At 34.3% G+C, this 24,616-nt stretch overlaps 1 protein-coding gene across 5 annotated transcripts in view; it reads right to left on the reverse strand.

Moving 5' to 3' along the window:
* The window catches only part of LOC110029867, an 87,712-nt gene that overhangs the window by 47,011 nt on the left and 16,085 nt on the right, over positions 1-24,616 (reverse strand). For 2 of the 5 annotated variants that reach the window (XM_020732336.1, XM_020732338.1), the window contains 7 exons: positions 21,672-21,815; positions 21,399-21,581; positions 19,758-19,840; positions 19,439-19,637; positions 13,145-13,266; positions 12,015-12,081; positions 5,647-5,697 (listed from right to left, as the gene is read on the reverse strand). In XM_020732336.1, coding sequence (XP_020587995.1) covers positions 5,647-5,697; positions 12,015-12,081; positions 13,145-13,266; positions 19,439-19,637; positions 19,758-19,840; positions 21,399-21,581; positions 21,672-21,815 — 849 coding nt within the window. The remainder of the gene's footprint in view (positions 1-5,646; positions 5,698-12,014; positions 12,082-13,144; positions 13,267-19,438; positions 19,638-19,757; positions 19,841-21,398; positions 21,582-21,671; positions 21,816-24,616) is intronic. The other 3 variants (XM_020732337.1, XM_020732339.1, XM_020732340.1) reach the window with 3 other exon arrangements.

Below are 24,616 nucleotides of genomic sequence, written 5' to 3' on the forward strand. Positions count from 1 at the left end.
ATATAAACCGTAAAATACTATATTTTTTAGCTAAGTTTCTTTTTTATTTAATTTCTTGAGTTGCAGTTTGGCACCTAGCTAGATTGGGCATTCGATTTATGTTACTTTGAGGAGTATGTGTTTCTTTTTTATATACATTTTCTGTAAAATGTGAAGGATGCTGGGGAGTCTCACACTACATAAATCTATCGGCATATCTTCTAGCAACCCTACTACATTATTTATACAATATTAGTTATTCTTATCTATTTCGACTATTGTTATCATTCAATCTAATTTTTGGGGTGACGTTTTGTCTTGAATAGTATTAATTTCATGTTAGTTCTTTTATTTCACAGTTATAATGAGTAAAACTAAAGAGTTTGGATCATCGGCCATGTGGGATAAAGAGACCACCCTTATATTTTGTGCTCTGTCTGAGGGAGGACGAGTTGGGTAATAAGCCGACCACCTATTTTAATAAAAAAAATTGGCAAAATCTTATGACTAAATCCATAATTGTTTGTTGGTTAAGCATGTCACTTTGGCATAAATGTTAATCTGAATGATCTTTGCAACTGAAAGAATTTATTAGGTGAAAATATCCATATGCTTCCAATGGTGATGATGCGACATCTTTGGATGGTCAAGTTATTCTTAGGTAACCACTACTGCAATTACCACTGGCATTTATGGATAGTAATCCGTGGACATGCAAGTCCATGTCATACTTGATCCCGCACAGCGGAGTGCTCTACCTGAGTTGGGCATTGGGCATCTGTTTAACTGTACTAATACAGCCGTTCTTTTGGTATTATTGAATGTAATGCTTTGGGCTTATCAGGAAGAGATATTTCATTGCAATAAAACAAAGATTTGAAGTAGAAGTGATGGGCATTGTCATTCTGTTTTAGTATAGAATCTATATATTATGTCCCATTTTTCGGAACTTTCTTGTCGGCAACTGTTGTCGGCAACCATTGCCTCCACACTTTTGTAAGTATATTTTCTTTATTTACTTTAGTTTTTGACTGATCTACTCTCTTTTTAATAATTATAGGACGATAAGCTCCAGGTATTCATGGAAATCTAGGCAAGTGATGTGTCTTTAAAGGCTACCGTCTTTGTTACTCACGTCACTCTAACCAAATAGCTACGAACGGCAATTCTACAGGTGTCTGCGGTGGGCACACGGACCGGAGGGCTGCAATTTCTTCAGATGGGTCGACAGTACATCCATTTCTACGCTATCTCAACTGGACACTGCTGCTCGGAGTTCGACATTATCATAACTTGATAATACCGTTTAAGGTTCGAGTGCATCCGTTTCTACGATATCCCAGTCGGACAAGTTTGCTCAGGGTTTTAGGGTGTCATAACAACATTGGCCGTGATATTCTTCTACATTTTAAAGTCAATATTGTCATTTTTTCTTTATAATTTTAACATGTTATTTTTTTTTTTTTTTGTCTCATGATACTCAATATTAGTGTGTGAAGGTGTATTTTACTTTTGTATATGTAACTGTTTTTTTGATGTGATCGAAAAAATTTGAGTGATATAAATGTAACTCAACTCTTTTATATTTTCATGTCTTAAACATTTAAACTTTAATTTCACAAACTTGTCACATTCCACATAAATTAATGTTATATCGCAATTTTTGGGTGGTTTGTATGTGTCAGATGAGCATGAAAGGGGTTAATTGGTTATAAAATATCTAACATGTATACATTGTCGTTTTGTTCAGAACATTACAATTTCTGTGTGACAGATTATTCATTTAACTAAAAAAATTTGTAAATCAGTTGTTTACAAAATGTACAAACCAAACAGCTAAACAATTTATCCAAAACAGAGGCAGAATGGTCATTTATACAGAATCATCTGTTTTCCAAACGCACAAACCAAACAGTCAAACAGCTTATCCAGATCAGCTGTTTATCAGCAGTTTATTAGGATAAGTTGGATAACCTGCAGCTGCCCCAAACAGACCCTAAATCTTTCAATGCTCCCATTAGTTTTATATTTAATGTTGAGTACTCATTTGCATCCAACTAGCTTCTCATCTTGAGGAAGTTTAGTAAGAATCCATGTGTCATATTTTAGATATTGAATCTCCTCTTCAACTGTTTTCCTTCATTCTAGATTTTCAAGGGCTTCATAAATGAACTTAGGTATCTCCAAACTATCAATATTGAATATAAACGCTCTATAGGTTGAGAATAGCTTCCCATATATTACATACTCCTGAATTCGGTTGTCTAGTATGGCTTTCCTTGTCATCAGCACAAGAAAAGGAAGAGTATAACGCGTGAATACTAGACTTCTCTCCCAAAACTTAAAGTAAATGTGAACTCGAGTTTTGATTGAGGCAGTTATGTATTTGCAAGTAGTCTTCCACCTGCTCAAGATTTTTCTCCCTCCTTGTAACACAAAATTCTTTGTTATGGACTTTAGATAGATTTGTTTAGGCATTCTCAACAAGGATCAGAGTGTTAGGTGGAAGAGATAAAAGAGGAGTAGGTTGTGAGGCTGTTTATGTGCCTTCAAGTGTATCCCAAAATTAATGTTCATTTGCACTCTCCCTTTGAACATTCGATTTGGGATAGTAAGATTGATTTTCAAAAAAATGGCATCCATGAAGTTGTATTTTCGGATAACTAACGAGTAACACTAATACCTTTTTTATTGGACGCATACCCAAGAAAAATATACTTGATGGAAGGTTGAATTTTGTGCGATTTGGGAAATAGATTGAACAAAGGCAAAAGATTTCAAGTGATACATCAGAAGAGAAAGCTCTAATGTGGGGATAGGTAATCATTAAAACATGATGTGATATTTTGCAGTTAATTACTCGGCTAGGCATTCAATTTATAAGGTAAGTTGCAGTAAGAATTGTTTACCCCAAAACATATTTAAGAACATCATAATTGAGTGATATATCTCAACGAGATGCATATTCTTTTTCTCAATAATCCCATTTTGTTGTAGGGTATCAATGCATGAACTCACATGGATGATTCCATTTGTTGAAAGATAGGCTCCAAGGATTGAGTTGAAATATTCCTTTGCATCATTAGTTTTGAGGATTTGTATTTTGCATTGGAATTGAATTTGAATCATGTCATAGAAGGTTTGGAAGATTTGGGTTATTTCAGATTTCTCCTTCATTAAGAATATCCAAGTATTTCTAGTATGATCGTCAATAAATGAGACAAACTATCTAACCCCACTTAAAATTTTCACTTTTGAAGATCCCTAAATATTAATGTGGATAGTGAAAAAAGGGTTTGAGGATTTATGATGTCATGAGATAATTATTTCGAGTTTGTTTGACAAGTTGAAAAATATCACATTCATAAATATTAAATTTTTTATTGATAAAAAAAAGAGAAGATAAACCTAAGCAATACAATTGAAATTAGAAAGACCACGGCGACAATGTCATGCCATTACTTGTTTTTCAATAAAATAGTCAACGGACTCAGAAATTTGAGATAAATGTGGAGATGGGATCATTTATGTATTCAGAGAGAGACTTTTCTTAAGTAGGTATAAGCATTGATACATTCCAACATTGTCAATCACCTTCCACAATTCTATCACCTGAAATTCACCGAGTTAGCAAAGAATTTAGTTATATATTTCTTATTATATTTAAGCTTATTGATTATAATCAATTTGGAATCCAATTGTGAAACATATAAAACAAAGGTGTAATATCCTAATAGAGCTCCACATCTCCTTTCTCGACAATGTTTAAGTGTCATATGTCAGCAAGTCTTACCGATCTAGATGTAGAAACCTAATGCTAGCTAACTAGAGCATTGATGTCTTTGATCATAAGATCAAGGAGTTTCTTCAATACTTCAAGCAGTTCATTCCTGAATGGTTTAACCAATCCTTCAGATGTGATAACAACATTAGTCTTTTCTCATGATCTTTCCTTCCATGTGCAGATTTTCAGTCTGTAGATCCATGAAGTTCCCAACATTTGTCATTGATATAAACAATCTTCTTGAAATAGTCACATGTGAGGCGGTTCTTCTTGAGCTTTGAGACGAGAAGAATTATGGGTATACGGGGCTGAGCTTTTAGTACTTGGAGAACCCCTAGTTACAATCAACATCAATTTTTGCCTACTCTCTTCTCTCCTGACTTCAGCAAAGGCTTCACGGGTAGATGGAAGAAGTTTTGTCCCTATGATCCTCCCTCTCACTTCATGCAATTCTTAAGTTAATCCTACTAGGAATTTGATGGTTCTTTTCTTCTCCATGATGGATTTAAATATCACAATATAATGTGAATATTTCCACACATTTGTCACAAATATATCCAATTGTAGCCAATACTGTCAAGATGTTGAAGTATTGGGTAACACTTAGTTCTCCTTGATAAATGTTATGAAGTTTGGTTTCGATCTCAAACAACTAAGCAGTATTCTCAATGTTGGAATATATTTCTCTTATAGCCTCCCAGATTTCCTTGTCAATTTTGAAGAGCAAGAAAATTTCAACCACTTCAGCGGACATGAAATTGAGTAGCCACGACATAATCATATGATCTTGATTCTTCCATGTTCGTTGGTTGGGGTCTCAGAAATTGTACCCTCCCGTGAGATGTTCCTCTTTCCCATACATAAACACAAATTGGGACCATTAAAGGAAGTTATGGCAATTAAGTTTATGATTTGTGATAAAGTTAGCCGGTTCAGAAGTCGTCCAGATAGAATCCTTAGTTTATGATTCAGAATTAACCTCGGAGTAGAACTTAACGGTTTCATCCCGTACTTGATCAGCATCCTTTATTGTATTCAAGATTGATTCTAGTCGTTGGACTAAAGTTCACTGTAGTTGCTTGTTGTCGCTACTGCTACTACTTTTGCATGTTGTCGCCGCTGTTGCTTCTGCTACTGCTGTTGCTTTTGCTTGTTGTCACTACTACTGCTGCAGCTGTAACTACTAGGTGCTGCTTACTAGCGCTATTGTTGTTGTTGTTGCTACAGGGAGAAGATGCTGGCAAAGAAATATAGAAGAATACAGAAGAGGGATCCAGCAGGGAATTATGGTTGAGTATGCCGGCAAAGATTGGTCTGCAACAGAGAAAACTGGATAAAGGAAAGATTTCTGGTGGTAGAGAAGAGCACGGGATTTCTGCTACAAAAAAAAAAAAAACCAGAAAAGGGGGCCTGCAGGTACGAGGTCCGACGATCGAAGGGAGATAGGGTTTGTATTAGGGTTCTAATATCACATAGAAATTACTTCGGGAGGAAAATTGTACTTTTTTTACTATTCACATTTAGGGTAAATATATATAGGGAGACTAATCCCTCCTAATTTACAAACTTACCAAAAAAACATCTAATCTATAGATGGAAAGTAAATATTCTGAAATAAAAAATAACAAAAGGCATAAATATGAAGAAAATAAAGCTAATTAAAAATTTCCAAAAAATATCTCCCAATCCAATCTTGGGAGATTAAAGAGGGGCCAATTGGCCCATCAATAATCCTTCCAGAATTTCCACAAAACTGCAGCAAATAAGATAATAGCAATCACGTCCATTGCTCATTGCAAAAAACACAAAAAAACAAAAGAGCAAACCTAAAAGAGATGAGTTTCAAAATATATTATCATATTAAAAAGCAGGTCATTAGTTACCTTTATTTCATCCCCACGAAGGCGCTTCATTTTTAGATTCTGTACAAGTATCTGTTTAAAAATCTTAATGTTAAGCAAATGGATGGTGCTTGCAAAGCTAACCAACTATAATATCCTACTTTAGGTTAAAAAACATAAAAAAACACATTAGTGGCAATGAAAAAAAGAAAATCAGACAACATAAGTTCAACCAAACAGGTATGTGAGGAGTTACTCGTATTAATGCCTAAAATACTTCCATTGACAGATAGATCAACCACCTGGCACTGCAGCAATAGCCTAGCGGCTAGCATAAAAAAACAGTGGCAACCCTGCAAGCAGCTGCAAATGGAGGGAGAGCAGTCGGAATCATGTTAAAGAGCATAAAATCATGTGGCCTGATATTTGAATGCAATATGGTGCCAGCAGGAACTGAAAATTTGGCCAACATGATGGCTCCATGCTTGCAATCGAGGAGACAAAATGGTTGTGGTAGCAAAGAAATGGCAACCATTTTTTGAAGATTGAGAGCTATAATTGAAATCCTACGTTTGTTTTTTCTCTATTTCATTTTTTTTCTCTGCTGTCCATTATCTCAATATTTTCATTTTGCTTCCATTTTCTTCATTTTCTTCGTTGTTTATTGAACTTGCACATCATTTTAAAATTGTTGCCCCAGCCAACATAAGGTCAACCTTCCTCGTAGATTTTTATAATGCAGATTTTACTGTTAAGGTGCTCAGTCTTCTTGGAAACAGGATCAAGTCAGCATTGCAGTACACAAGCCAGTGGACATCATCAATGTTCTAGGCCAACTTCAACTCACTGAAAACTCACCTTCTTCCCAGCAGCCAGTCATTCCAACCATCTTATCGATCTTGCCATCATATCAGCTCTAAAGTTTTTATAGCATCCTAGAAAGAGTCCCCAACTTCTCTTGAAATACAAAGATACATTCATTTGGGAAGAAGACAATAAATGGTATTTTAGACATTTGGGGTTGGTTGACAGCAATATTAGCACAAAGGTCCAATTTACATCTTTAGAAAATTCATCATTCATTAGAGTTCTCTCAAGTAACTGGAGTCAAATTTATAAGTGATTTTTCTCCATTCAATCATGTTGATGTTAGCCCTAACTAATGCAAGTCATTTTACTCAAGTTATAGACATTTTATATATGATATATCCTTTTCCTACTGAATCCTTTCACATTCACTTGAACAGAAATTGTTAATGTTGTATACTAACCAGCTTCTTCCCTTTGTTATATCTACTCAAATCATCGAAAATAATATTCTAATTTCTTATATTTAATGGATGTTACTCCCTTTCTATAATCTAATCAACTCACTCTTCTCTTTTCTAATTGTATATCGCATCCATCTTAACATTTTTATTTCAGTAACTCTCAACTTGATTTTCAATGGCTTATTAGCATAGATCATAGCCAGGTTTATTGTAGTTTTATCAATACATATTGCATGGTACTGCTTCATTTTATATCTAAATTTTTAAAAGTTATTTCATCCTTCTTCTAAACAAATTTTGGTATAATAGATTCACTGTATAAAATATATCATGCATAGGCGACACTTCTCATTCAAAAATAATTAAATGCCATATCAATTTCACATTAATTAATACATATCACATCCCAAATCTTTATTTAATTAATCCTAAGCCACCGCTCTCCAAAAGAAGTCACAATCATTCTAACTTTTCCCTCTCTTTAAAAGAGAACACATCCACGAGTTAAATCATTTGCAAATATTATAGCATATATGAGGTTACATTTTAGACAATTTTTAATGCATCCCTATAAAGAAGCATATAAGGGCGAGGACATAATTTTGATATTGTTGTAATCTTATAGAGCTTGGAAGCTCTTTGTCCATTTTGCAATTACCTCTAATGTTAGGGTTTGTTTAGGGCAGCTAAAACTATTTGAAAAAGCTGCTGATCAAAAAGCTACGGTGACTATTATTAAAAAAAAATGAAAAAGTCAGACCGTAACTTTCTAGCATCCACCACACTTAGCCAGATCTGGTAGCAAAACGTTGCTTTTAGCTGCAACTTTTTGAAAAAACAAGCAGACCACAATTTTGTCGAACTAAAAAAAATGTGATGCGACACTGCACCACGGCCCCAACGCACCCTACAAATCACATCCCAAGTCTTTATTTAATTAGTCCTAAGCCACCACTCTAAAAACGGTCACAATCATTTTGACGTTTTCCTCACTTTAAATAAGAATACATCTACCAGAGTTAAATTTGTGAATGGTATGGCATATACCAAGTTACATCTTTGAGCAATTTTACCATATGTATGTAACGAAACATAAAAGGACAAGGGCATAATTTTGATATTGATGTAATTCTATGGTGTTTTGAAGCTCTTTGTCCGCTCTACAATTACCTAGGAATGTTAATCTTTTCTCCATCATATGCATATTTAATACCTATCACATCCCAAGACATTAATTAATTAGTCATAAGCCAACACTCCCCAAAAAGTCACAATCATTCTAACTTTTCCCTCACTTTAAAAGAGAATACATCTACGAGAATTAAATCATTTGTGAATAGTATAGCATATCCCAAATCACATCTTCGAGCAATTTTTACCATATCTTTATAACAAAGCATAAAAGTGTTAGGACATAATTTTGATATTTATGCAATCCTCTGGTGCTTTGAAGCTCTTTGTCCACCGTACAAGTACCTCTAATGCTAATCTCTTCTCCATCATATGTATCTTTAATACAATCACATTCTAAGTCCTTATTTGATTAGTCCTAAGCACCATCACTCTCCAAAAAAATTCAATCACTCTAACTTTTCCCTCACTTTAGAAGAGAACATATCTACAATAGTTAAATCATTTGCGAGTAGTATTGCAGATAACAAGTTGAATCTCTGAGCAATTTTTACTATATCTTTAAAAGGATAAAAGAGCAAGGACATAATTTTGATATTGATGTAATGATATAATGCTTTAAATCTCTCTGTCCACTCTACAACTATATTTGATGATAATCTCTTATCCATCACTAAGTAAATTTAATATATATCACATCCCAAGTCATTATGCATTTAATCTTAAGCAACCACTCTCCAAAAATAGTCACAATCATTCTAGCATTTCTCTCACTTTACAAGATAGCACATCTACGAGAGTTAAAACATTTGGGAATAGTATAGCATATACCAAGTTACATCTTTGAGAAATTTTTACCATATCTCTACAACAAAGCATAAAAGAGTAGGGACATAATATTGATATTGATGTAATCCTATAGTGCTTTTAAGCTCTTTGTCCACTCTACCTCAAATGACGCAAAAGCTTCCAAGAGTCGCATGACTCCACAGGTCGCAGGATTCCGCCGATCGAGGGATTTTGCAGGTAGCAAAATCAATCCTACAATTGTCGGCTGCCGGGAGAGGGGTCGCAGAGCTTCTCGATTTTCTTCTATTTCAGCATATTATTTCCTTTCGATTTATTTCAAACTTCCTTATTCCTAATTAGAGTATTTTCTATCGTGAGACTATTTATATACATATTTTTATCTATTTTGGAGGACTTTTCGCTTATTATTGTGTTTTTAGACATTGTATTCTTTGAATTCTACTATAAGAAGTGTTGTATCATCTTCCTTTTGCAAGTGTATTTGTATCTTGTTCGTGAACGGGTGGTGGATTCTCCTCGCCACCCAAACTTCACTATGTCACCATTTGATTGGTGTTTTCGATCCAGACAACTGTCGCATGAGCCAAATCTGTTGTCCAACAATAAATATCGCCTCATGACCCGTTCAAATGTTGTCACCCTCCCATATTTACCTTCCCTTGCTATCCCACAACTATCTCTCTGCTAGAACCGCTTCCTAAAAACCTTCTATAATACTTAGAATAGTATCACTTAGTCTTTATTTAATTAGTCCTACGTCACCACTCTCCACAAAGAGTTGCAAACATTATAACATTTCCCTCACTTTGAAAATAAACGCATCTACTAGAGATAAATCATTTGCGAATAGATAGCATATACCAAGTTCATCTTTAAGCAATTTTACCGTATTTCTATAACGAAGCACAAAAGTGAAAAGGCATAATTTTGAAATTGATCTAATCCTGTAGTGCTTTGAAGCTCTTTGTCCACTCCATTATTAACCCTAATGCTAATCTCTTCTCCATCATATGTATCTTTAATAATAATATTAGGTTTTTTTATTTTTTTCTCTTGAATGCCATCAATTCAAATCTTATGGTACTATATCTTATCATACTCCTAATGCAAGTTATTGATTGATAGAGATATGCATGTTTATACTTTTCAAAAGCGCCAGGTAAATAATGATCTAAGCAAGTTTATTTTAAATCCATTTACTTCATTTGTTTTTATTTTGTAGTGTAAATATCAAATTTATTGCTTAAATATGCCTACGATGATGAATTCCCTTGAGAACTGGATGTGTAATTTAATAATATAAGTCCGTGTAACTTCTCATTTGGTTTAGTTAAAATGGTTTGCTTTCTCACTTGGTTTAGTTTAAGTGGTTTGCTTTATAAGTTTTTTTCCAAATTAATTATATAAAATAGATGAGTAATTCCTAAATCATTATCAATCTTGGTTTTGTCCGTATTCTAGTGCAATGACAGCTTGCCACTCGAATAGTGTGACTGGCCTGAAACTTTTATCATGACTGCAACTATCTCTGGCAGAGACTTTTTGTAGCAGGCTGCTACCATCTTTGATATTGCTGTATTTTATTCTTTTGCCATTTTATATTGGCATTTCTTATCTAGAAAAATTCCAACTGTTTTATGTTTAGACTTGTAAGGTTTATCTTTGGCATGAATTGTGACTTAATATTAGTTTTGAGTCTAAATTGACCATGATGAGGCATCCAACTAGGGATTTTGGATGAGTATAAATTTTAAAATTTGAGGCATGCAATGAGAGAATCTTTGCCTTGATAAAATTTATATTTCCTCTTCCCCATTGTGTGTACCTATTGGATGCTGGATTTAATCAAGTATTATGGAGTTTTATTTCTTTGCACTAGTGTGAAGCGCAATTTTCTATTATTTGGGGGACAATTTTCTTGATTCTTTTCTTCTAAATATCTCATACTTGATTTTACAAGCAATTCTAATTTTAGGCAAATCAATTACAGCTCAACTTTTAATTGAAAGTGTGAATTTTCAATCAACAGACCATTTTTTTTCAATTTTTCAATGATTTTGTTAGATTTAATTGATACTGAATTATCATTTTATTCCGAATTCTCATATTTTGAGTTTACACAAAAAAATTAAAAAAAAATTAAATTACTTATTAGTGGGCTTTCACATGTGAATCCTAAACTACTTTGTCTAAGCTTCGCTAATTGCAATAGGAAACTTATACCCTAAATTATCTTGCATCATTGATCATCATCACCATAATCATTATTAGCTTTATCGCAACCATGTGAATCTTTTTTTATTAAGCGTTCCTAAATAATGATTCTTGTTGAATGCAGCATATGTTGTTAACTCTATTTCGTGAAAAGTTTTTTATGCAACTTAAAGACATATTACTTCTGTTATGCCCTTATTTTATATCATAGTAAACTAATTAGAACTAAACATTGAGAGCAATAGTGTACATGCCCAATTCATTTATTTCTAGTTTTCACAAAGTGTATCTTCTATGGGTGATGTTGCACCTTCCTTTTAATATATTTATTTTATTATACTATTGGTAATATTTTTAGGGCATATCAATCCTAAATTATTTTATTTTTCCAACAGTTGACTATCAATGACTTTGAACATACAAGCCGCAATATGTTTGCTTGCAGCTTCATAGAATTTACGATCAAGACTCTTTGATTTTCGCATTTCTCCTAAACATTAAACATTACTCTAAATATTACCCATATTAAATTCTAGAAGTACGTAGACATCTACATTCAAATTTCTTCGTATTACAAATACAAAAAGCTTGAACTTACACAACTAGAAATCTTAAAATTTTATATATACTGACTGATAATTTTATCAATTCTAATATATTAAAATTGTATCCACTATTCTAATTTTCCTTTACATAAGAGGTCTCAATTATCAAAACAACATCTTCTGAAATAGCATACAATATTGTGTTTTATTTTGAGTATCTTGTGTACCATTATAAAGATAAAGGCAAAAAAAATGTGAGATGAAAAATCATACATTATAATGATAAGCTTACATACATCAAGAAAGTTTATCATAGATAGGGATTTCAAAAAAAAAGAAACTCGGGCACATTAGCAAGGGGGCTGAATGCCTATTTAGACCTTAATTATAAGTCATCATAAAACCTTACATGCAAGATGGGCAAAAAAAATGCACCAACCTTTTTCCTTTCTTGACGGATAGTTTTTCGTTTAGTTTGCTTCATATCCATCAAAAATTCATCAAAACTACCAAGAAAGGCAAGAGTGTTAAACATCCAATCAAGGACATTATATTGCTCATCAAATTTCTATATGAACGAGTAAGCTTAGATACATTTACCATGTAGAAAGTAATAGTACGAAAGCTGAACACAGCTATAACATGAGAATGGTGATAACACAACATTTACAGCACAACAAAGTCTGCATTTGCTGTAAAATATGATTGCATAAATGATAAAAGGAATATTTCCAGCAGAAAAATCAGAGTTATGAAACAGAAATTGCCATATGTTTTTTTGTCCACCTCCAAATTATGCAAAATACTACACAGTTGAATTTAATTCCAACTTATTATCACAAAAAACACCTTAATGATAAAGTAAAATTTGCTATTTAATGCAAGATAGATGGAAATGGAAAAAATATATCTCCTGAACCAAAAAAAAAAAATGTTGCACAAGCATGGGCAAAGTAATAGACTAATTGAGAAAAATGGAACTTTCCGAGACACCTTCTTAAGAGAATAGCTAGAACTGATGTAAGGCTTATAATATAAACAGTAAAGCTATATACAAGTATGAGCGGGCAGTTGATATCCTTCTCATTTATGAAGCTAAAAACGTGACAGATACACGCCCAAGAACAATTACGACATAACAGTTTTTCAGGCAAACTATAAAATGCCATGGCTCCACTAGCTAGCAACAAGTGCTGTCACCCTGATATTAAAATGAAGGGAAAATGCAATGATTTGATTTAAATTTTTTTCATGAATTCAGTATTTGAAAAACTTCCTATTCTCTACGGAAGAGAAAATGGTTCGCAATCTACGTGTAGGACAAGATGGCGAAAGAAATGAGATTCTAAACTAAAATAGGTCATCAATAAAGCATACATGGGCGATTAAAATCCATCTGGCAAAACAGGTAAGTTATTTACCGTAACATTATAAAGACAAATTATAACACCACATTCATTACTGAAAATAGAATGAGCATCAGGAACAATGCACTCATCATAAATAGCAAATCAATTGGCAATTATTAAACAATGGAGAGTAGACCTTGTAAGAACTGGTGCAACTTACTTTTTATAATTACGGTTTTTCCAGTGATATTGCATTCCTATTCTCTGTAGAAATCCAAAAGTTTTCATCTGAGTCCATTCACTTTTGGATGGGAAGGTGACATGCAATGATGACAACTGAAACTGTCAAATAATAATTACAATTTCTCAGTTCGCTAACATATCGTCAACAATTGAGGCATTCCATCAATCGTGAAGAGTAACAAATGCGAATGATAACTCATTTTGCTTGTGCGTACTTACATGAACCAAATGCATAAGCATATTTTAATACTAAATTAAAGAAAGGTGTCATTTTGTAACAAATATATATATATAGGCTAACAAATATATATAGGCTAACAAATATATACAAGGAGGGGGGGGGTGAAGGGGGTTAATACGTGAAATAACTCAAGGAAGCATGTAGCGTAATGTTAACTTAAGCCATCCAAGGAAAGAGGTTATAGTGCTTAAAAGTTTCAGTATGTTCTGTAATATATCTCAATAAATTTATGAATGCCAAGTAAAATGCCTGCCATTTTAGGAAATATCAGCTCTTCATATCCCTTTTGGACATCTAATGTCAGTCTTGTAGTTGCTCCTCTCAACGTCTGCAAAAAGACAGTTCAAGGCACCACAACCTCATATTTTGTATGAATGCTCGTTTTCTTGGACTCACTACTTCCTAGAGAGCTAAATGTTAATTCAGTTGGAATCGCTCCCATGGGTCACTTGGAATGGCTAGTGTCCCTTCCATGTCAGTTGGAATTTGAGTCTTCTCTGAAATTTTCCTCTTTTCTTGGATTATTGTTTATTTCTTCAACTGCTCCATGATCAGTGAAAAATATCATTCTCTTGGTTGTAAATCTGATTCAATAAACTCAAATTTGTGGCACTTAACACACTTTCTGTCGGGATGAATTTCAAAATGCAAATCGGTTCCACCTATTCTTGACTCTAAATCAATTTCTCCTCCAATGAGGGCTGGAAGTTCCCCTGGGCATAATCTTTTTGCCAAATCCTAAGTTGAATTCTGCCTATAAGGTATATCAACCATCTGGAGATGTTGTCTCTCCATTTCTTAAACTAGAATTTGCACATCTTGGCATCCCTCGTTTCATCTTTAGACTAAATAGTGAACTTGTCATTTCCCTCACGCTAGCGTAGGTGATTCAAATTTTCTCATCAAAAAATACTCTTCTTTAAATTGTAGACAGTTAGTTTCACCATTTTGTTCAATGGGACGCCTTAGTACTCCAAGAAAAGTTCCACGGTCTGAGATCACTTAATGAACTTGTATGGATCCCATTGGACATCAAAACATGGCAAATCTCCATCTAATCCAAAATCATGGCTTCTCAGATATTTTAGGTCAAGTATTTGAGGTAGAGGTTCTTCATCCCTGAAGTCCGCATGGTGGACGAGATTCGCTCTATTCCTTCAATCTAACAAGTTATCATGGTAGCTACAGGTAACCCTTCCAGATTGCCTCCTTTCAAAAGCAACAAGCCTCTATTGTAGTTGGAGAATTTCCTGCCACACATCCACCATAGAAGGTTCCTGGACATCTCTTCGCAAATTTCTCATAAAAGGAATCATGACATTTACCCCTAATTAAGTCTTCAGCAATTATCTCTTCAGTAGAATGATTAGGGTTTGGGGTTTAGGTAACTAGACAAGGCTGTGTAGAGTGGGAAAGAAAAATTTTGGGGTGGAGATAAGGTACGATATGGATGGATGCTAGAAACACTAGGAACGGACTAGGGTTATGTTAACTCTGATATTAAATGATATCAATATTCACCCAAATAAAAATAGAAATGAAAATATTATTACGGAAAAGGGCAATATATGGTTACAACCACACACACTAGACAAACCACACACACTAGACAAGAAAATACAACAAAAAACTAAGTACAACTTAATGTATCCAAATGTGGTTGTCTATTTGGTGAGTGGATGCAAGAGGAAGGCGATGAGGATGTGAATGGTCGTAGGAGGAGAAAGGGGAAGTTGTGGGAGATTGCAATGTGGGAAAAGTAGAAGTTGGTCGGCTGAAAGACAGCATGCAGAGGCTGGTTGGAAGTTGTAACAGTAGTAAATAGCCAGGAGCAGTTGTTCGGGGCGGCAACATCGAGTGGTAATGACGCCAGCGGTGACAGGGATTGCATGTGACTACAAGACCGGAAAGGGAGAGCTTTACCGAGGCTATGGCAGTGAGGGGGATGGTTCAACAATGAAGACGGGCAGTCAGAATGAATGGAGGTAAGGTAAGACTTGGTTGGAAGAGATGGCATCAAGCGGAGGAGTTGGTGGCCGACGGTAGGAGTTGCAAGAGGACAGCAGCGTTGTTGTTTATTAGTTCAAGCTGTGAGGAAAGATGGTGACGGCAGCAAGGGCAGGAATATAGAGGAATGAAAAGTTGCAGATAAATGCCCACAAAGGAACAAGCAAGCTACAGTAGAAGCACCACTCAATCCCTTGGAAGGAGATCATCACTTCGGACAAGCTACAACCGGAGCACCACCCACCTTTGGACACACCCCTACAAGGGGAAAAACTGGATGCTGACGACTGTTCTAACTGAAACAAAATCCAGAATTGCACTTAAAACACAAAAAAAACATATTTAGAGACTTAGGGTAGATATGAGTAGACATAACTCCAAATAGGAGGTAAATCCACATTAAAGAGGTGTCGGCCGGCCCACTTGGACCGATCCAAGCCACACTCGCCCAAAGGAATTTGTGGGACTGTAGCAGATACCGCAAAAAAGTCCCTGCAGGAAGTTTCAAATGTAGTACTATAGCAAGGCAGAAGAATCCCATGTCATCTCGATATCAATCAGGGAACTGCATTGCAACACCCAAATAACAAGCAATTCCATAGCAATGTTCTTTGAAAAGGCTATAAAATAAATTAAAATTGATACATAACCCAAAATTCATCATTCAAGAAGAAAGAATTGAACAAAATAAGCATTTCACCTATGGGCTTATTTTTGTGTTCAAGTTGTGGTACCCTATGAGCTATTGTGTTCTACCTCAGTGTGTTCGTAATTGTCATGCTTGGCACTCAAATCTCCACTAAAGGGTGTTATCCTTTTGTTGCAGGCGTATATGCTATCTATAGTCTCAGTTCTTATGGTGACGACTCGTCTCTACACCTACTCCCATGTTTAGTAATCTTGTCTCTCCTGATGTATTTATTTCTAATGATCATCTTCTTATTAGAGATATAATTGTTCTAAACTCTATTTTTGTTGCATCTGATGTTAGCATTTTTAATATAGACGAGCTCATGGAAAAGAAGTTTACAACAAATATATGCTCTAAAAGGAACAAAAACCAAAAATTAATGCATCCATAGGTTCCAAATTAGACGATTTTAATGTGGCTATTGGGGTTCTTCACTTCTTTTGGACTTGATGTATTCCGTTTTTAATTCTTGGTTTCATTTAGTAATGCTTTGTCATTGCTTCGTGTTGCACTCTTTTATTTGTGGGGACTCCTTGACAAAAGGTGACACACCCCAGCTAACCTTCCCTTTAGAGTTAATCATGATGTGGCACAGGAGGACAACTCAATCGGATCAAACTATCATCGAAACTCGTCTTGACTTGCATAATCAGAACCCATTGGGTAATAATCAGTCAAACTCAATAATCGCAAATATTCATAATCCATTTCAATTCATAATTTATATACAATCTCATATACTCAGAAGCACGGAAAATCATATCATTAAAATATTACTAAAGTTGCTAAATCCAACATATATAAAAATATGTATCCAAAAATATGTACAACCTTCAAAACTATAGAATGCAAAAGTTGTATGACATCAAAACTGGCTACTAGCACTGGTGCTCCTTACCCCTTCTTAAAATTCAACATATAAGAATATGCTACAAGCTCTGCAAAATAATCAAGGCTAAAGAAAAATTTTATAGGCGAAAAAAAAATGCGTGCATGATCATTTGTAGCTCATATGCATGACAGTAAAACATATCACAAAATGTTTTAATCAATTAAAACATCTAAAGAATATATGAAATGCAGAAAATCATGACAATTGATAAAACACGTGTTTCATTCATTCATATCATTTCAAAAACATACAGATAGGAAGAAGCAGAACTAAACTGACCCGTAAGCAGAACTAAAGTGGCCCGTCCTTAGCTACTTATTTTCTGAATATTATAAATTTTTTGAGTATATCTGTATCGTTTTGTTGGAGCATTACTATACTTGGTATCGTATGGGCAGGGTGCCTCTATTGGGTCCTCTCATACAACCTTTATGTATCTTTTCTATTTCAATAAAATCAGCACTTGGGCAGAAGAATTTCATAATCAATCATTGTAATCATAGAAATGTCATTTGTAATTGTATAAATATTGACTACTTTCATGTCATTTCATGGCAGATCATCACCCAGCCCAAATACTAAATTAATTTTTGATAAAGATTGGGTCCCTCCCAACATAGTAGTTATCAATAGCCCTCATGATACTAACACTCTAATTTTTCGTCTCCATCTGATCCCAATAGTTCAAGGATTCATCTCCGTCTAAATACCAGAAGTCGGAAATTTCATTGTTTTCTATCATTTGTACTTACAAGCATTTACATAATAGTCTACCTATCGCAATGCTTGTGAAATTTCTTGTAAGCATAATCATCTTAAGCAAATCATGTATCATATACATAAACAATATTATATGAATATCTGCAAATGATAATTTCATAATATGCCCATCCTAAAATTAACACTATCAATTCAATCTTGCAATCGTGCTAACATATGCAGGCATTCATAATATGAAGAAATTCTAAATGTGATTGAATGTCAAAAGGAATTACATAGAAATCCTATAGAAATTTATTATTCATAATTTAAAACAAGATTATTTCACTTAAATCGATAAAGCAGCCCTGTGATGAGTTTCCTCAAGCTCGTCACCTAGTATAAACCGCCCGTAATCATAATACTCCTTGAAAATCATGAATTTCTAGCTCATGAATTGATTTAAGGTTTGTTTGAGGCAGCTACAGCTGTTTGAAAAAACAGTTGTGTAGCTGCTAAAGTAAAAGTTTTTATTTAAAAAACTATGATAACTGTTAAAAAAAAATTTAAAAGATCATACAGTAATTTTCTAGCCGCCACCGCACATAATCAAGTTTGGTGAGAAAACGTAACTTTTCATTGCAGCATTTTGAGGATGCAAAACACTATTTTTTCCAAACATGAAAAATTGCGGTGTGGTACCGCACCGCAGCCCCAAACACACCCTTAATCTCAAATGCGATTTCACTTGCTATAACTTACCTAAAGAGGCCTTCCTTGCATTACATTATCTACCTGAAACCTTCTTATTCCTTTCTTACTCCATTCTCCTTCCTCCCTTTCCCTTCTCAGCTCTCAATATTAGCTAATATCCCTACTGAGATGCAATTCTCGATTCTCGGCTAGCTACAGTAATAGGAAACACAGAAAAGGCTTCAAATTGTGGTCAAATGCCAAATGAGATCATACGGAACGAAAGGAATGTTCTACATGTCATGAAAGTAAGGACTATGCCTTCCAAATTCTTTCCAGAACTCCAAACTATGGGTTTCAACTCTCAACCGAAAGCCTGCTTGCGCTCGATCCCGCTAGGCTAACTATCGGGATCATTGAACTCTCCAAACCCACATAAATGAAGTATCAGAGAGGGAATGGGCGAATACGAAGCATCCAATACATTTATTTACCCCCACAGTTAATCCAAGCCCTCCAAAACACATCCAACAGCGGCATGTACAGATAAGTGCAGGGAAATTTGACAGGCTACAGTGTTGGGGATTAAGGATTAATTAAGATTGATTAAAGTTTTATTAAACTAATATTTCAGAATTTATATCTTTCATATTCATACATAGTGTTATATATCAATCTGAAAGATTTAACATGTAGCATTTTATAAAATTGATTTGGTCGAATTTTGGGGAATGAGAAAAATTAGGCTATATTTTAAAATTGCCAAAATTTTACTTGTTTTGGCCAAAATTGGGTATTACAAAAGAAACCAAGTTGTGATGTGTCATCAATATGAGGGATTCAATAATTAACTGGTTTTAAACCAATTGTGAGTTGTGCGATCCTAATGGTAAACTTGAAGGTTCAATCCGCAATTTTACCTATTAAGTATTGCTAATTCTTGTGATAAACTAACACAATAAAGTAAAAAATGAAATGCAAATAATGACCAACACAAGAAACTAAAGTATGAAATGCAAATATAGACCATAAATAATGTAGTATGTACCTTCTCAGTCAGGTCCTTTAACGCCTGAACCAAAATTCCAAAAACCTGATCTTTGTACCAGGCATTGCGAACCATTATTCTTTGACCGGTCACAGGAGTAAAGGGAATGCAACTTTGTAACTTGGGATAATATCGAACACCATATCTGTAGTACGCATCAGCCCATGAATGGTCAAAAACAAATTCTCCATATGAATGGCTGCACCAGCAATTAGATACTTCAGCTACTAAATAAGTAAAATTGAAAGGGATGTTATTCTGCAATATGTCAAGCAAATGTTTGAATTTTTTTTAACTGAAAGTATTAGATGTGGTAAACCTTTTAAGATAAACAGGAACAACACCTAGGATATTATTAACTTCATCCTGAGCAACAACATGCTGAGGCAGCCATCCCGTTTCCTGAAATTAGTTCATATGGGCAACTGAAAAAGCTGTTAAGGAAGCACTAAACCAATTACTTTTCATATACAGTAATATAAACTAAACATAACAACATGAGAAGTTAAAAGATAGTTCAGAACATAAGGTAACAAAGACACAAGTCCACTCCTGTAACTTTATGCTTCTAATGTCATATAACTCGATATAAGTGGTTGGACGATGTCAATTCAACTCAGCGGCTGAAAAGCTCACGTAAATTACGTCGTGAAAAAAAAAAATACTTCAAAACCCATTAACATGGCTATGTCCTTTTTGGATGCTTCCAACGCAAGGAACCATGGCATGATGTAAAAGCATTGCTTTCTTAAGTGAATATTAAACCATCAAACGAACACACCTCCAACACCACTTCTGTGCCATGTTCCATAAAAAGAAGCGATGTTAACTGCATCACAGTCTCTTACATTGTACTCTGCTCGTCCATAACATGCCACATGAGAGGGTAATGAGAGGAATTTGACCTTGAGGGAGTGTGAGAAGCATTGCTATCTTACTAACGGACATTCATGGAAACATTTGAAATGAAGAATGCTTAAGGTTTCTTTAGTTGGGTAGCAATGGACAAAACTGCTTATGCAACTCTCTTAAATATCTAAATTGTTTACTTGGTCCTAGAAAACAGTAAACTTGTTGTTTTGTTGAAAATTTGAAGGCTCCTTTCATGATGGGAAAACTTTTTCAATTTCTTCCGAAAAAATTAGCAACTAAATCCAACCAGCGAGAGCTTCAGTCACTTTCAGAATAGAGTTCAAAATATGAAAGTTAAACAAACCCAAAATGACAGCATGCATAAGTTCTCGTAGTGCTTGGTATGAGGCTTGTGTAAACAAGCTGCAAAATAAGCCAGCTCAGAGAGAAAGTACAAGATAAATAAATAATCTCCAAATATAGGTAGAAAGTACAATCCCATATATCTGTGGAGTGTACTGCAAGCCAACGTTTTTTCACATGGCACTAAAAGTAATTTGAAAATGCAGAGCATTTGAATCAATTTTTTGTTAGCCAATAAACAAAGAAAGGAGGAGGTCTGAAGTTTGTTCAAAATAAGTAATGCAAACCTTAATTCTGCATTATAGCTAAGATTTAGTGCATTAGAGAGACAAATATTTAATCTCAGACAAAATGGCAAGCTTTTAGGCCATTCCATTAAGATGAAGATACATGGCAACTGCAGACTGTGATATCTATTCATTTGTTGAAATTATTTATTCAAAGCAAATGATGTGTGCATAATGCGTATCTTTAAATAATATAAATGGATCATCGAATCATAACACAAAATGTCAAGTTAACAGAAAATTGATTTTTATTTTCCAAACAAATCCATCAATCCATAATTTCCAGCTATACAGAGTCATGTTATTTTTTATAGAAATTATAGAAAAAACACACGAAAAACTGACAAGACAAATGACCAAATAAAGATGGTACACCAAATTAGAATAAGATTAACCAGCAAGACCAACTTATTAGAAGAAGAATATAAAGTGAGAATGTTTGTGTAGAAATGACTAGCCTTCACCGCACATTTTGATTCTTCTAAACTCGATAAGAAAGCATGAGCAAGAAAAGGATTAAGCTTTTCAGGTCCAGCTGCATCTATTGCACATGCATCCCACTCCTTCGAAGAAATATCTGATATCGATGAAACAACAGAAACATGAAGTAGCAGGGACCTCCTTTCAGTCGCAGATACAGCCTAAATACACAGGCCAAAACAAATCAATTTTGCATGGGCTAATAAAGTTAAAATGAAAATAGACTGATGAAAAAAAGACGAACAAAACACCTCTTGGGGTGACCCTGTAAGAGTGAATGTCCCTAGTGACGGGTTCAGCTCCCATTGCTCTGCAGTCCTCTTAGGTCCCCAAAACAGTGCATTTATCTTGTGTGGAGACATTATGCTTCGAGATTGTTTAAAAGCAATTTTTTTCTGTGTAGATAAGAAATATGAAGCAAATGCACAATAATCGGATCAAGTAAAATCATTGCTAGATTTTTTTCTGCAAAATGTTATTATTTGAAGCATGAAGTAATCTGGAAAACATTTAAATAAGATAAAAAAATAAAACCATAAAAGAAGAAGGAATTTTGAATCTGTTAGATGAAGAATGGTTAAGGAAAGGCTGATAAACTGGGAAGAAACCTCAAAACCAAACGTGGAATCAAATTTCTTAGAAAATCACATCTGATGCATCACATTCATTGAACAAATCACAAAACATTGACATAAGTTCCAAATCTCAAAGCACGTAAATAGTTAAGCCAAAATCTTCAAGAATTGAATCCAAGCTCATCCAAATATCACTTCAGCAAACTTCTAGTCAGGACACTAATGTCAATGAGACAAATCAATGATACTAAGAATACCTGGAAGTCTAAATGAGACAAAATGAAACTTTCAAGAACAAAATTGAAACTTCCATGAGGCATTGATGTCTAATGAAACTTTCAAGAGACAAAATGAAACTTTTGAATGTCATGTATCTAATTGTCCCTAAGAATCACCATCAACAATCACTCGACACTAGATAACAATCAATGGATACCATCTCCCAGGCGCTGATGTCTAATGCCCATCTTCTTAGTCATATAGTATCCCCTTCCATCAAGAGAGCAACAAAGCTGATTATCCATTATTGTCCGACATGAAAAATATGACATCAACCATTTGTCTAACAACCTTCACCAACCAACATTCAACACCCATATTGCCAATTCAATCCCTTCTATCAAAAGAGCGACCAAGTAGATTGTAGACTATTGCACGACATTTTACATTGTCATCCACCGCTCAGTGCCCACAACCATTCAACATTCCTTGGTCATTGATTTTTTTCCCTTATCAGATTGGCCAATTGATCTCTCAATTATCAAGAAACAATGAAGTGAACCGCCTACTCTTGTATGATGAGCAGCCAAGCACCTTAAGACTACTACCACCATCATCATAGATATCTTACATGATTCATGTATACTAACTAAATTATATTAAAGCCTTCTCTAATTACAAGGAATAGAATCCTTTGTAACCATTGATTCAAACTTCAGAATAATATAAATTGGACTAAAACCCATTGTTAAGTTTTTCGAGTAAACTCATTTGATATGAATTGCATTAAACTTAAACTTATCTGTGCATGTGAAATATTTATGCAAAGTTAAGATGAAAAACTCTCCATCTATCACCATAAATATTCCTATACGCAATTGTTTAGCATCCTTTGTGAGAAGTCAAGGCCACGAGGAACTCTGGCTACAAATTTGAAATCAAATTCACATTGATATTTTGAGCACAATTGCAACCTAAGAACTCCCTCCAATTGTTGTTCATTGAAGTATCAAGAAAACACCATTTCACCAAAAATAGTTTCAAAAAAACCAACGCAATTGTTCCTCATATTAGTAAGGTTGGCTTGAGATGCCCTCTAAAAAGTATTACTAAAGGAATATCCACATTGATATTTAGAAAGTAGCTATAATTGAAGGGAATCTTAACTAAGCTACAAATTTTTTGAGGCATGCTGCATATTGGGGGAATTCCACAAGACTTCCAAGGAGCCTTATCTCTATATAGAAGCACTCCGTAAAGCAAAAAATCTATGTGAGTGTGCTATTCATAAGCTCCAATGGGTGCTTAAATAAGTCCTCATTGAAAAGCTTCTAAAACGGCTACATCATCTATGGATCTTAGAAGGACAAATGATAGACAATGCCTCCATTTATTTAAAATTTTCAATGGGCGGGCATACTAATTTGAAAGCCCAAAATTTGCTAAAATACCACCATTCGTCCGAGAGCATTAGTCAAAACAGTAGATGAAGGCAATGTATTGATCCTCAAAAGCAGCCTTTCGTCTAGACCGGTAGTCATCTTGACCGTATGATACCCATATTTAGACGACATGGGCACTCATGCCGACCCTAGTTGGCATAAATCCAAAGCAATAAAGGTTGTATTTGTAGCCATTTTAATATAACTAATATTTGTAAATAACTTTCAAATACTTAAGACCTTTTTGACTAGTACAATCAAAGAAAAAGTCTCACCTGAAGCAAGAAAGCTATTATTGCACCAGCCCACATTTATTTTGTTTAAAGAGGTTTTACTCTTTCTTGGGTAAACAAAAAAGTAGGTTATAGATCATCAAAAATTAAACACAAGAAATGTCGAATTTCATTAAATCAATGATCCTTGCCTGCTACCAAGAAAAAAACCATCTAACAAATTTAAATAAATGTTAGCTTAACTTTTATTCATTAACCAGCATTTAAGCAATTCAATGCAATGTTCCCTTATGATATGCTTGCATTTATTTTTAGGGACAATTAGATACATGACATTCAAAAGAAACTCTTGTATCTTTATTCTTCAAATTTTCACCAATATATTCAAATTCACAACAAAATTTTAACATGTATTTCCTTTGCATATCTCAAATCATCAACCATTAAATGGTGGCACAACTATATACACAGATTCTCAACTCTTCTTTATGAATTTAAACTTCGTATTTTGGTAATTAATTAAAGCTTTGTTGCTATCTTGAAATTGATTATTGTAGCTCAATTCCAAGTAGCTTGATAAAGAGTCTACTTAATTTTGATATCTTTAAAATTTTCCAAGATCTTATCATTGTCGGATTTCATAAAACATAATGAATTATTTAAAAACTTAAACTGCTTCTAAAATATGTCAGGGGTTATAGTAGATCTTTTGCTATCCTCTTCAAGC

Source organism: Phalaenopsis equestris, unplaced genomic scaffold, assembly GCF_001263595.1.
Source record: "Phalaenopsis equestris unplaced genomic scaffold, ASM126359v1 Scaffold000609, whole genome shotgun sequence".
Classification (NCBI taxonomy): Eukaryota; Viridiplantae; Streptophyta; class Magnoliopsida; order Asparagales; family Orchidaceae; genus Phalaenopsis; species Phalaenopsis equestris.